Raw genomic sequence first — 14,356 nt, forward strand, 5'->3', positions numbered from 1 at the left:
GGTGAGTGAAAAGAAGAGACAGCCAGGCAGTAGGGAGAGGAAGGAATGGAGCCGCAGCGCCCTCTGCAGGTTATGTGGGTTCATTCTCCGTTCCTCTCTAACTTTTCTCAAGAGCCTTAAAAAAATAAATAAAAATGAACGGTGCCTTGGATTCTTTTTACCCTAAATCCTAGGCATTGGCTAGTCATAACTTCAGTCCTCAGGCTGATTGTGGAACACACACTGGGGGCTACTGCTATCTCCTTTGAAAGTAGCAACCCAGGTGACCTTGGGTAAATGCTGAAAACAACAAAATGAAAAGAGTTAAAGAAGCCAAAATCTAGTGATGGATTTTCAGATCGAAGCCTGGGAAGCACAGGAGATATCTGGAAGTGGAGGGAAGCTCACACAGCACTTTCATGTCATCCGTATGTGCGCATTCTGGGGCTTGTACTCAGGGCCTGGGCCCTAGCTCAAGGCCAGTACTCTACCATGTAAGCCACAGGCCCCTTTCCCAGTTTGGTAGTTAACTGGAGATACGTGTCTCACAGACTTTCCTGACTAGGCTCGCTTTCAACGGTGGATCCTCAGATCTCAACCTCTTGAGTAGCTAGGATTACAGGTGTGAGCGACTGGTACTCAGGTTTTGTTTTTATTTCTTTTTTTAATGTATGCATGTATCAAAGTCCTACAGCTTAAACTCGGGGTGTGGGTGCTGTCCCTTTACCTTTCTGCTCAAGGCTACCTGGTGCTCTACCGCTTGAAATATAGCTCTACTTTTGGGTTTCTTTTTTTGGCTGTTAATTGTATTTAAGAATTTCATAGACTGTGCTGCCCTGGTTGGCGTTGAACCATTATCCTCAGATTTCAGTCTCCTGAATAGATCTAAGTATGAGCTACCAGCTTTCAGTTTCAAGTCACAGTTTTGCACAACTCAAATCATATTTATAATTAAGACCTTTCTGGTGCCCAGGTCTGAGGTGAGTGTGTGCTCTGCGCAGGCTCATGCCCCTGTCATGTAGATGTGGAGGAGGAGCTGTTGACTCCACTCATCCTTTCCCAGTTTCATTGCCCAGCGCTTCTCCTCTGTTCCTTCCTGAAGAGTTCTGGCCCATCTCTTAGCTTCCTGGTCGTGGCTAGAGAGAGACTTGGATAGGATAGAGACTTTGAGCAGTACGTGTCCCCGGTATACGGCCCCTGGCAGAGGTGACAGGTGGTGAAATGGAGATGCAGACAGTTGTCTGTGAACCACTCAGAGTTCTTATGCCTGACTACCAGCTCACCACAAATAAACAAGAGCTCCTGTGAAAGGAGTTGCGCTCACTTTGAAAGCTAATCTGTCCATGATACTGTGAGCTTGTGTTATTTTCTCAAACATATTGTAGAGGATGGGTATGTAGATGTATGCTGGATTTGTGAAATAATGACTATTTTCAAAAAGGCACAGAGCCTTTTCTCTTTACTTTTTGTATAGTTTCGATTGTATTCCTGCTTCTGAAGCTTGGAAATTCTTTGCTCAAGTCCTGAGAATTATATTCATGACATTTTCTTTTCTTTTTGCAAAGTATCGGCTCCTACATTTCTCGGATCTGATTTGAAGATGTGCTTTGTGTGACACTGTCTTATTTTTGTTCTTTCTTTTACTCCGGTTGGAGACCAGTGCCTGTCGTAGCCCAGGAAATCTTCCAAACTCCTAGTCCCGCTTCAGTCTCCCAAGCGCGGGACTGCAGGAGTGTGGAATCCTCCCACCGCTTGCCTCACGGATATGTAAGCCCGTTTCACATTGTTTTAAATAGAACCAATTGTCAATTTTAAAATACTTGGGATACTAGTTTAAAAATCTAGTTTCAGATTTCTGACGACATAGAGCTGGTATTTCCAAAAGAAACTTGGCCATGGCTGAAGACACCTAATACCTCAAGTACACTACTGCCGGGCCACGCTTTCCTCCCCCTGACACCATTTCAGGCCAGCTGCTATTTACCACTTGCTGCTTCGCTTCAGTACTTGCATCAAAAGCAGGAGAGTTTTCAGGGCACTTCTTGGAAGAAAAAGTTAGTTTACCCAGGGCCAGGAGGGCTGACGAGCATAGTGCTCTGGGAACATGTGGGCCTGTGGGTCAGGCACTGACCAGGAGGGCCAGGTCTCCTGAAAGGGATGTGCCTAGATCCCTGGTAGGGTCGGACTGAGAGGGAGAGGATGTCAGATCAGAGCAGAGCACAGAGGCTTAGACAAGTTTGTGGTGGGACACTCTACTGATCAGATACTTATTCTCTACTTTATGGAAATGCTGGCCCGATGTGAGGGTCCTGGGACAATGACTTAGTAGATGGGGGTTGAGATATATGGAGCTCCAATTAGAAAAAAATAGTGATATTCTATATTCCTGTGTCTGAATGTTGTCACATATGCTTTCATTATTAAGAGTGGTCATATGGTCCTTGTGTTTCGGGAGCTTGCCTTTTTTTTTTTTTTTGGCCAGTCCTGGGCCTTGGACTCAGGGCCTGAGCACTGTCCCTGGCTTCTTTTTGCTGAAGGCTAGCATTCTGCCACTTGAGTCACAGCACCACTTCTGGCCATTTTCTGTATATGTGGTGCTGGGGAATCGAACCTAGGGCCTCGTGTATCCAAGGCAGGCACTCTTGCCACTAGGCTATATCCCCAGCCCGGGAGCTTGCCTTTTAAAGTAAGTATAATCTTGTTCCTGATTATCTGGTTGTCAAAATTAGTTGATTCATCTACTCCATTTTCATTCCTTAGCTCACCCATTCATTCACCCATCCATTCACTCACACATCCATTCTTCAGATAACAGAGAATCTACTATGGTCATACTTCAAGGAAGGTGAGTGAAACAAAGTCGCAAGTTCTTGCATTTTGTGTTAGTAACCTGGATAGGAGAAATGGAAATGGAATGGAAAAGATACTCGTTGGGAATAAGAAGTTGGGGGCTTTTGTCCTATTTCTAATTTTCAGCTTCTGGAACAACTAATTAAACCCTTTGGGGACTCATTTTCTTCCTATATAATATAAAGTGAAATGACCTTTCCCTGTTAATTTTTTTTTTTTGGCAGTACTGGGGCTTGAACAGGGTCTGGGAGCTAGCTGTCCCTGAGCTTTTTTGGTCAAGGCTAGTACTCTACCACTTGAGCCACAGCTCCACTTCATTTTGTATGTGTGTGTGTGTGTGGGGGGGGGTTCGTTGGAGATAAGGGTCTCACAGACTTTCCTACCCAGGCTGAGTTTGAACCGTGACCCTCAGATCTCAGCCTTCTGAGTAGCTAGGCAGATATGACCTGCCTGGCTTTTAGCTCTTACTTTATCAAATGTGTTTACTTAGGATTTGATCTATGAAGAATCAAATGAACCCAGATTCTCAGCTTCCATTGGAAGAGGAAGGAGCCAGAGTGAAGAGCCGGCAGTTCCGTTGTGTCCAAGTCTGGGGTGTGCTGCAGTGACTCAGAGGGGAAGGGCCTCAGAGAGCACACTGACAAGAGCTTCGTGCAGTTGGGGTGAGGGCTTTATTCTGTCTATGTACAAGGAAGCCTTTGCTGATGCTTTGTCAAAAATAAGGACGAGGGGAACACCAAACGATTTTAGCAGGATAGAGCTTAAGAGACTGGCAAGAGGACACAGACCCAAACAACAGCTTTCAGGCTGTCTCCTTATGCAGACCACGAGGGTAACACAACACAAGCCACACAGGACAGGGCTCCACCATCAGGGAGCAGGTGCTGGGGGGGGGGGGGGGACTGGAGGGAGGGAGGCTGGTGAGCGAGCGCCCGGGGCGGGGGGGGGGGTGGCCCACGGCTAGGAAAGGGGATTTAAAACCGCATGAATCCTCCATATCGTTTTCCCACCTCGGGAACTTCTTTGGAATAACTTTCTCCTTCTTCCTCCGAGGGCAGGGACTCGGCGAAGCGCTTGAGGAAGCCCCCGTATCTTTTCTGGTAATCCATCCACCACTCGGGGCGGCCCACCCTCCGCATGAAGCCTCCGTAGCGCTTCTGCAGCTCCTTGGCGTCCTCGTCCCCCGGGGGGCTTCTCCGGAGGCCTCGCAGGAAGCCCCCGTACCTCTTGCCCGGGTCCTCCTGGTGGTCACTGCTCTCCAGGGGCTGGGGCTCTTGCTCGGGGTTGTCGCCGCCGGTGCCCAGCAGCTCTTTCAGCAGATCGGAGGAGTTGGCCAGGGCGTCTCCCTCTCCCGCGTCCTTCTTCATGAAGCCGCCATACCTCTTGGCAAGGATTTCCCCTCCGTGGGCCTCTTCCTCCGGCTCGGCGGGATAAAGCTCGTCCATCTTTTTCATGAAACCTCCGTATCTCTTCATGAACCCCCCGTACTTCTTGGCCAGCAAGTGGCCCTCCTCCTGCTTGCTGCTTTCTGTGAGCGGGTGGGTGATGTCTTGGGGGAACTCGGACGACTTCACCTGCAGCAGCTCCTTGCAGGCCTCCCAGACTTTGGACGAGGACTGGTGGCCTTCACATTCCAGCATGCAGGCCTGCAAGACACTCAAAGTCACAAGGGAGGAACCTCTGGTTTCCTTTTGTCACTAAACTGCGGCAGGCAACATGCTTGCGTTCACGGGCTCATCCCATGAGGGGAAGGTTATCTACATCTTTTTTTTTTTTTAAGTTTTAGCAAGGATTTATTTTAGCGTAACAGAATTAAAGTAGGGAGAAGAGAAATGGAGCAAAGAAATACTTCCGTCTCTCCACGCAAGGGATGAGGGTTAAAATTCTCTCTCCACCTTACCATCATAACATCACATTCAAGAGGCAAATGGAGCAAATAAAAACTAGAAAAAGGAAAGTGGGAGAATGAAGTGAATCTAATTAGAAACTCCCTGCTGAATATACTGAGAAATGTCAGAAGTTTAGAAGATCCCTCCCACTTTCAGCTTGGGTTCGAGGTCTTCAGAATGTAATTGTACTGATTCTTTTTCTCCCGCAATTATCATTTTGTTTGAGGTTTTTCTACCCGAAAGGGAAAAATTTTCTATTTCCTTAATTCAGGATATTTTCCTAATTACACAAGTATTGTCAATAAAATTAGTATTAATAGGATTCATTTGCTGGCGGTGTTAATACTTTATTACAACAGTAGACAGTGTTCCTGCAAACATTTTCCATCTTCCAAGAAAAAACAACTGAAGGTAAACTTAGAAAAAAAGACACTCAAAACATTCCATTTAAATCTCATAAATTATTTTGATTCTGGTACGTTGATTGGTTATAAATAGGGATGTTTTGTTTTTTCCTGGTTGATTAAAACACATTTCATTATCTAGAATCAAATGCATTTAATTAAGTCTTTACCCAATGTAAAGGTGAAAGCAGATAGGAATGCACATGTGAATGCATAAATTAGCCATGCTGATTTTTTTGAGCAGCTACTGGTGTAGGAATGATTAGTATATATGCGTTCCCTTTATTATACAATAATTAAATTCAAGTTATTGTGAGATTTTGGCTATAGATTTCGACAATCTTCTTGAGATGTTTTTCTGTTCAACAGATGCTTATGTATGGTAAACAGAGCGTTAATATCATATAAACAGTTACGCAATCCATGCCATATTTCTTAGCATATATGTGGGTCTATTAGCTCTCTGAATCTACTTATAGAAAAATGTGTTAAAGTTTCTTGACTTAGACAGAAAAGCTAGGCCCATTCTAGGTATTTAAGAAGAGACTGATATATTCATATTAAACATGCACACATTATTTTTCATGATGAAAGAAAGCATTTATTCATGTAACAAAATCTTTAGGCTATAGTTTACCAGCTCTTAGTGATGATTTAAGATTTATGCCTAAGAAAAGCAGATATTTCTGTATATAAAACTTTAAAAAAGATAATCTAATTAAAATGGTCCTGCTTCATTCTGGATAATAACTGATTTAAGGTTTAAATGCATTAAAAGTTTAAGTTATTGAAGTGCAAATTGTATTTCCATTAAAATGTATTTATGGATAGAATGCCAAAAATTAATATTGAATGTTTTGTGTACTCAAACCAAAAAGCTATTAAATGTATGTGATTTGGAAATCCTTCAAAAATAGGGATAAATAAGAAGAGCACACTCATGCTAAAATGATGAAGTTACTATGTAATTCTTACAGACATCTATGTATCGCTAGTGGTTCTTGTTACACCTTGCTGTCTGTGGTACAGGTAAGGCCTTTGTGTAATCGGCTCTACCACAGTACTAAGCACAAGCGTCTGTCACTTGGGAGAAGCTTAGAGAAGACTTGATATATTGATTTTACCACATATAGTTGACTAAACAACCTCAGTTTACCTGTGTGTATGCATTTGTGTGTGTGTGTGTGTGTGAGCACACACGCTTGTTTGCATCCCAGCAGAAATCCTCAAATCCCAGTCATAACAAAATGAGCTTTAACCAAATCCTTTGTTACCGAGAAAATAACCTTAAATGTAAGATGCAATATGAAATAAGTTATTTATTCATTATTCAAAATGCCTTAAGAGACTTTTTGAATGATTGCTGGTTGTCTTTTATGTTTTAAACCAAGTTGTACATAACCCCATATATCCTATCATTTGTGTTAAAAAGAGTGAAAAGCTATACCAATGAGAATGGTGAGGAAAATTTGGGAAGATCAGCCTTTTTAGATGTCACCTTAAATTTTGTGACGTGAGGAGTGGAGGTTAGAAGGGGAAAACAAACCAGAATCGTTGGTAATATCCAGGAAGGGTTGGCTAGCCCACCATGAACTCTGGGCGCAGCCGACTCTTCAGCAGTAGAAAAGGGAATCCCCTACCTTAAAAAAAAATTGCCATTTTTACAGCAGGGTGAAAGTGCTCATAGATTAAATTTTTTAAAAAAGTAGAACATGCATTGTTAAATATCAGTTATACTAATTACCAGATCACACCATTTAAATTGGTCTGCTATGACTTTGAGGTCAGGTTGGATATTTAAAAAGTTATTCTAGAATTCACACAACCCTTATGTAGAAGGCAGAGAACCCTAGAACCTGAGGTTGAGCTGCATCCTTGCCTAGAAGGGGACAAAAGCTAGCACACATGTAAATGGATGGTGGTTTGGGGTCAGGAAGTGGGCTTTCAGAAGGGCATCTTTTTCAGTCCTGTCTCCCTTTGTGTATAAATTTCTTGGCTCACAAGATCTATTCTTATGTTTATAGTATTCACTTAATTTTAGGGGTAGCTTAAAGCTCATGATTTTCTCAGGAGAAAAACAGTTGAGTGAGGGGGGCTGTTTTTCCTATTTAAAATGGACCATATTTTTTCCTCATAATTTAAAATATGCCACATCACGATGTGTCTTCTTTCAAAGCCTAAGTTAGCACACACCAATGGAAACAGATCAGATAATTCAAATATTCAAATGAAATAGTTAACCTGAAATACACACTTTGGATTTCTTTTTTGAGTCCTTTCCTTACTGTTCCTTTCTCAAGCATAGCCATAACATTGAATTTCTTTAAAGGCTCAAATGGATTAATATATTACTTTCTACCACCGGCCTTCCTTCCTTCCTTCCTTCCTTCCTTCCTTCCTTCCTTCCTTCCTTCCTTCCTTCCCTCCTTCCTTCCTTCCTTCCTTCCCTCCCTCCTTCCTCCCTTTCTTCCGTCCTCTTTCTTTTTAAAAAGCAATACAGAATTTGCAATAAATTTCAACAGTAACGCGAATGAATCACCTAAAATTTCACATTCATAGATTCGGACTCAGTTGAACACCCTAGGTAATAATGCAAGAGCTCCTGGATTAGATTAGAATGACAGTCATTTTGTCATCAACTGTTCCCCCCCCCATTTAATGTCACTTGTCTCTGCACTGATAGTACGTGTGTCTTTGGATGCTGCCCATCTCTCCTGTGCCCTTCTGGCTGCACGAAACGGTTGCGTTTAGTGGCGATTAGGAAAAGTGCAGTTGACACAAGACAGAAGCCGAACCCTGTCCTCCCTCGCCGGTGCCATCACGGAGAGCTTTCCCCCCTGTCTTCTGGGATTCCCGCCCCCCCCCCCCCCACTCCGCCATCCTTTTTTTTTTTTTTTTTTGGTATCCCTTTGCTGGCTCCTAATTCAGGAGAGACCCCCCCCCCCCCCCCCCAGGTTATAGGAGCTAAGGAAATTCGAAGGGAAAAATGGCGACGAAATGTCACGAATGAAAAAGTCACATTAATTGCTAGTGTGAGAAACAACTACTCTTGGCTGGGATGTCAGAAATGGGGTGACCCGACCTCTGTCTTCTGACAGTCTAGGCGAGGACCCAGTGCTATCCGAGGTGCTGAAGAGAACACATGGTGGTGATGGTGGTGGGGGGATCCCCAAGCAACTTGGCATGTGTTGGGGCACGCCTGCTCTCTTCCTGTGTCTAGAGAGGTGCAGGTCCCCTCAGCGGACAACCACAGTGGGGCCTGGGCCAGGCGTGGTGGGAAGAGCCAGGACAGCAGGGGCAGCGAGGTTTGCTGGGGCGCCCACAGCTGGTGGGGTCGTCCGAGGGGGGCTGGACGCCCCGCGACTCCCGCGCGCGCGCGCCACTCACCAGGAAGTCGATGTCGCCGGGGCGCACCAGGTGGTAGCTGCACGTCGCGCAGTCCTGGGTGCACTGGGGCTTCGTGGAGGCCAGGAGGCCGGGGCCCAGCGCCAGCAGCCAGGTGCAGAGGCTCAGGAGCCGCGCCATGGCTGAGCGGACGGAAGCAAGGAAGGAAGCGCGCGATGAGCTCGTCCTGGGGAGGAGCAGAACCCCCCCCCCCCCGGGAGGGAGGGAAGCCCCCCCGCCCCGGGAGGGGGCCGTCGAGCAAGACTCGTTAGGGATGCTTCTGGCGGAGCTCCCGCTCGCACCGCACCCCACCTTTCGGGCGAGATCCGAGGGCGGCTCCGAGTCCCTCTCCGTCGCCCCCAACGCGGGCTTACGGGGGCCGAGGGGGGCCTGGTCCGCGGCCCGGGCGTCCGTTGCCCGGGGGGGGGGGGCAGGATTCCGGAACGAACGCCCGAGATCTCCAGCCCGAGAACGGGCTGCGGTGGAGGCACCGCCTTGGATGGGACCCCAAGAGCACCCGGGGGAAAGTTGGGGGCGCCCACCCTCCCCCCACCCCGTGCAATGAGCGCAGGCGAGTGTCCCCAAATCCTCGCAGCCAGGGCGAGTTCGGGGCCCGGGTCACTCACGTGGACGCTGAGGGGATGGAGCCGGCGGCTGGGAGAATCGGGTCCCGGGCTGGAGTCTGGAAGGAAGAGCCAGGTGAGTGGGAGCCGGGCGGCGTCGGGGGGACCGCGAGGCGGCGGGGTGCGCGGGCAGCGGCGGGGCTCACCGTCGCGGGCGCCGCGCGGGGCCGGGCTGCGGGCTCGGAGCGCCTGCCTCGTCGTCCCCGGGGCCGGCGACTGCTCGAGCCACTTTATAATTAGCCCCAAACCGAAGGAGGCGCGCGCGCCCCAATCGCCGGCGGGCTGCGGTGACGCACGCCCTACGCCAGCCCGCGCCGACGCCTGGGCGGGCGGGAGGGGGGGGTCGGTCCCCGCGGGGCGCCCGGGGCGGGGCGGGGCCCGGGGGCTCGCCTGGCCCAGCCGTGACGAGCCCCAGGACTCTCGGAAGTTTGGGGGCGGCATGGGGTGGGGGGGGGCCCGGGCGAGGGCCCCGCGCCCAGGCACTGACGGCACCCGGGCAGGTGGACTGGCTGAGCTTCGCGGGGTGTGCCCGAGACCCCTGGGGTGCCCTGAACCCGGAGGCCTCGAGAGCCACCGAGCAGAACATCACGGGGTTCACCCATCTTCTGCGCCCCCCTTGCCCCTCCCTCGCCCCCCGACACCGGACTCCCGAGTTCCCCGCGCACAGTAGGCGCCCCGTTAATTGTCACCGAAACGAAGAGTGGAAACTTTCGAGGGCTCCCCTCTGAGTACGGAGTGTGTGAGTGTGTGTGTGTGAGTGTGAGTGTGAGTGTGAAGTCAGGGCGTGCCTCGAGGGGCCGCGGGCCGTTTTGGGGGGCGCCCAGGCAGGGAGCCAGCTCCCAAGTCCATTACCCGGGGAGGGGGTGACCTGGGGGTATCTGCTGGCGAGCGGGGCGAGCGTGGGCTCTGGGGGGCCCCAAGGGCTCCCCAGGGAGACCTTGAGGGCGGAGCCCGCCCCCTCCCCCGTCCTCCCCTGGCTGCCCCCGCGGGCGGCGTCCGGAGCCAGGGCGCAGAGCCGGGCGCTTCGTTCGCCTCGTGCCTGGCAGGTGCAAGGTCTCAAACGCCGCTTCCACGTATTTGTTTATTTTTAATAATCGAGGCCAAGTCCACGGGGGGTGGGGGTGGGGGGGTGCAGACCTTAGGGAGTGAGTACGGTTCTTGTGCCTGCCCTGGGGCTTGAACTCAGGGCCCGGGTGCTTGTCCCTGAGCCACAGCTCCGCGACCGGCTTCTTGTTGGTCAGTGGGAAATGATCTCCCGGCCCTTCCCGCCCCGATGGTGGCTTCCCCCGGGTCATCCCCGCCTGTGCCCTGCCCGTCCATCGCGCGTCTGTCTCACGGGAATCCCCCTTGGCTCGAAGGGGGGGATCGCCAACGGTTTTGGAAAGCCGAAGTGCCGAGGGAGGGAGAGAGGGAGGGAGGGGTTCCCCGGGACGCTGCCTCCGCGGCCCCGACAGGCAGCACCCTCGTGGCCGTCGCGGGCACCCGCGGCCCGGCGGCTCCGGCGAGGCTCCGGCCGGGCTGCACCTCCCCCGTGGGTCGCTAGAGGGCAGTGCTTTCCTGCGTAGGCTGGGCGCTTGCCGGGGGGGGGGGGGGGGGGCGGGGTACCCCATTTCCCCGCGGTGAGGGCAGCGGACGCTGCGCCCCGAGGGGTCCCGCAGCGGCACCCGCGGACCCACTGCGTCCCGCCGGAGCCTCGCAGCTGCGGGGAGCCCGAGAGCCCTCGGGAGCCAACTGGGATCAGCGACCAAACTGCACCTGTTTCCTCCTGGACCTTCCAGAATCTCCCACCAGGCGCCTGGATAACGCCTGTCCTCCCCGGCTCCCTCCCCTGTCTCCTAGGCGAAGGAGAGCTCCTCTCTGCCTTCACTGGACTCCGGTGCCCCTGGGTTTGCAGAGGATCCCGACCCATCCTGCAGTATTGTGCAGAGGGAATGGGTGAGAAAATCCTGCCCCCAATTAAAATGAACTTGCCTACCTGAGATCACCCGGGAACTTGAAACGAATACATAATTAAGAGCTGGAGGCCAAGAGGCCTGTGAGAAATACACACAGCACGTGCTACTGACAGAGGGCTCCTTGGAATCTTGGGGAGATAAAAGCTGAAGCTTGGCAAAGTCTCAAAGATAATCGAATCCCAGCTTCAGGTATACAGATAGGAAGGTGTGGAGGTGCAGAACTCCCAAGCAACTGACACAGGCAGTGGCGGGTCTGGGGGTGGGGTGGGTGGTGGGTGGTGGTTAGGAAGGCTTTCTTGGTGGTACCTATCCCAAGCCCGGTAGGATTCTGTATGTGTTCTTTTGTTGTTGGTGTTTGTTTGTAGTTGTTGTGCTTTCAAAGTTAGAGGTGATAATAAAGAGAGAGCCCCCCCCCCCACGCCAAGAGAAATGGAAGAGTACTAGTCTTCCAGACTGAATGCTCACAGTTGGTGTTCAAAAATGTGTGCCCATTAGCTGAAAGGAAGTGGTGGGAGGTGGACTTTGTTTTCAAACCTTAAATCATGGTGAGTCTCTTCCTGTTACCTTTCTCCACCTAATCCTAATTTCCTTCCTTCCTTCCTTCCTTCCTTCCTTCCTTCCTTCCTTCCTTCCTTCCTTCCTTCCTTCCTTCCTTCCTTCCTTCCTTCCTTCTTTCTTTCCTTCCTTTCTTGTACCAAGGCCCTGAGCCTCGACTTGCCTTTCTTGCTCTTGGCTAGCGTTCTACCACTTGAGCTATACCTGGACTTTCATTTGAATACAAGTTTTCTATTTTCAAAAATATAGAAACAGACTAAGATCCTTGAAAGGAAAGGAGATCTGGTACAGAATTGCCTAACCTTGAGTTCAAATGACATGTGTATTTGTGGGTGAGTGAGAGAAAGAGAAGTAAATGAAGATTGTCAGCTATATCTTTTACATAATACAAACTTGGAAGGAATGAAAAAGGCTCTCCATGGACGTTTGTCTGGACTTCTGTTGGTTAACTGGAGATGGAATCTCACGGTGATCGGTGAGATCCCCCTCCCATCCCAGACTGGCTTTGAGCTGCCAGACCTTCTGCCTTCCAGACCTTAGCCTCCTGAGTAGCTGGTATTGCAGTGCTGCAAGTGTGAGCAACTGGTGCTGAGAAAAGCCATACATTTCTCTCTCCATTTCTTTATATTTTAACTATAGCAGTGAGTTGTAAGGATGTATGTTGTTCATGACCTTTTAAATATTTATCAAGAACTAATAGTTTCCTGTTATGTTCTGAGAAAAGACTGTTCCAGAAATCAGCCGCAGAACAAGGGAAAAGATCGCCCCTGTCTTAAAATATTTAGTCTACAGACTTCTGATTTTTGATTAAGACCTCATCTTCTCCTGGTTCTAGGGTGCCAAGCATTAGCCCAGAGAGATTTAGCCCCCGGACTGAGAAATGACTTAGGGAGGCCCGATGGTGAGTGTGTTAACTCAGTCCTTAGATGTTCCAGGAGCCAGCGTTTTAAGGTGTCCAGGGATCTTCTCCCATCCTTTCCAGGTTCCAACTCCTGAGCTCTCCTCCCATTCTTTCCACCTCCACACACGTATTTGATTACAGAAAGCTATTTCTTTCTGCCTCTCCTCTCTCTCTCTTTGAAATTGCAAGAGTGGGAGCTACCCAGTTCTGCACCCTGGTGATTGTGTAATGTTTCAGCATGAAAGCCTCATGCTCTTCCATTTCAGATGTTTGAAGTTGAGCCAGAGACAGTGATCACCTGCCTGTTTTCAGTTACCATCCAAAGTGCAAACTTTGCAAAATGGGATTCTGTGAGCCAGGCAAATGCAAATTACTATGAAGTATCATTGTTAAGAGTTTTTTTTTTTTTCAGATGGGCTCAGAAAAGTCATAGCAGGGCAACTTGAACTGGAGTTAGTTTGAATACAAGTTTTCTATTTTCAAAAATATAGAGAATAAGGTCCTTGAAAGGAATGGTGATTTGGTATAGAGTTGCCTAACATTGAGTTTAAATGACATAGAAAATATATCTGTCTGTGTGTATGTGTATTTGTGGGTGTGTGAGAGAAAGAAGTAAATTGAAGAATATCAGACATATCTTTTACATATGATGAACTTGGAAGGAATGATAAAGAATCTTCATAAATATAACATTCAGACAGGGAAAAGATCAATTTCAAATAAGGACATATGATGAGACAGTAAAGAACAATTGTAACTCAATAGATGAACAGAAGACATTATTGTGAATGCATCTGTACAGAATCTCTTGAGCAGCTGGATTTCAAGAATGACTTTCCGAATAGACTTGAGGGATTTACTAGCCACACCAGAGAAATAGTCAGGTTAAAAATTGTATGTCTTCTTTGAATAGTAAATGTATTTAACAACATGCTTTTGTGTGGTTCTTGATAAAGTTTAATACACAATGTGTTGTTTGAAAAAATGCATCCAATTTTCTGCCTATGAGACCTGCATAGAAGGCACTCAAAAATAGTAAGTGAAGGAATGAATGAAGGCATTTGCCAAGGAAACAATTTTCACAATTGGATCAGTGCAAGAAGGGGAGTTTTGACAGGTTTTGATCATTAACAAATGACTGGAACAAATGCAAGGTCTCTAGTTGCCAGGTTCTTAAGGAAATTCCTTTGCATGTGATGTACAACACAAGGTACATAGTAGTTACTCAGTAAAATCGTCTTAAAACTCTATCACTGGGGGCTGGTGGCTCATGCCTGTAATCTTTTTTTTTCTGAATAATTATTTATTGTCAAAGTGATGTACAGAGGGGTTACAGTTTCATAAGTAAGGCAGTGGGTACATTTCTTGTACAACTTTTTACCTCCTCCCTCATTTCCCCCCTCCCCCTCCCCCTTTCCCTCTCCCCCCATGAGTTGTTCAGTTGGTTTACACCAAATGGTTTTGTAAGTATTGCTTTTGGAGTCGTTTGTCTTTTTATCCTTTGTCTCTCGATTTTGATACTCCCTTCCCCTTTCCCAGTTCTAATACCTGTATATACAGTATCCAGGGTACTCAGATGAGATACAGTGATAGCACGGGAAAAACCACAGGAATGGGATACAAGAGGATCATCAACAACAACAAAAAGCCACAGTTTCACCTGGCATGTTGAAAATAATTGCAACAGTGATATAACACTCTTTTCCATAACCTGGAGTTCATTTCACTTAGCATCATCTTATGTGTTCATAAGGGTATAGCTATTGGGCGCTTGTGATCCTCTGCTGTGACTAGCCTAAACCTGTGCTAATTATAC

At 48.5% G+C, this 14,356-nt stretch overlaps 1 protein-coding gene across 1 annotated transcript; it reads right to left on the minus strand.

Annotated features, from left to right (window-relative positions):
• Positions 1–3,795: 3,795 nt before the first annotated feature.
• Positions 3,796–9,392, minus strand: Penk (proenkephalin). Its single transcript, XM_048358435.1, has 4 exons — positions 9,276–9,392; positions 9,133–9,188; positions 8,510–8,649; positions 3,796–4,475 (listed from the first exon to the last, which is right to left on the minus strand). Exons 3-4 carry the CDS (start codon positions 8,645–8,647, stop codon positions 3,804–3,806), a joined length of 810 nt encoding a protein of 269 aa, XP_048214392.1. The 5' UTR covers positions 8,648–8,649; positions 9,133–9,188; positions 9,276–9,392; the 3' UTR covers positions 3,796–3,803.
• Positions 9,393–14,356: the final 4,964 nt, after the last annotated feature.

Source organism: Perognathus longimembris, chromosome 12 (assembly GCF_023159225.1).
Source record: "Perognathus longimembris pacificus isolate PPM17 chromosome 12, ASM2315922v1, whole genome shotgun sequence".
Taxonomy (NCBI): Eukaryota; Metazoa; Chordata; class Mammalia; order Rodentia; family Heteromyidae; genus Perognathus; species Perognathus longimembris.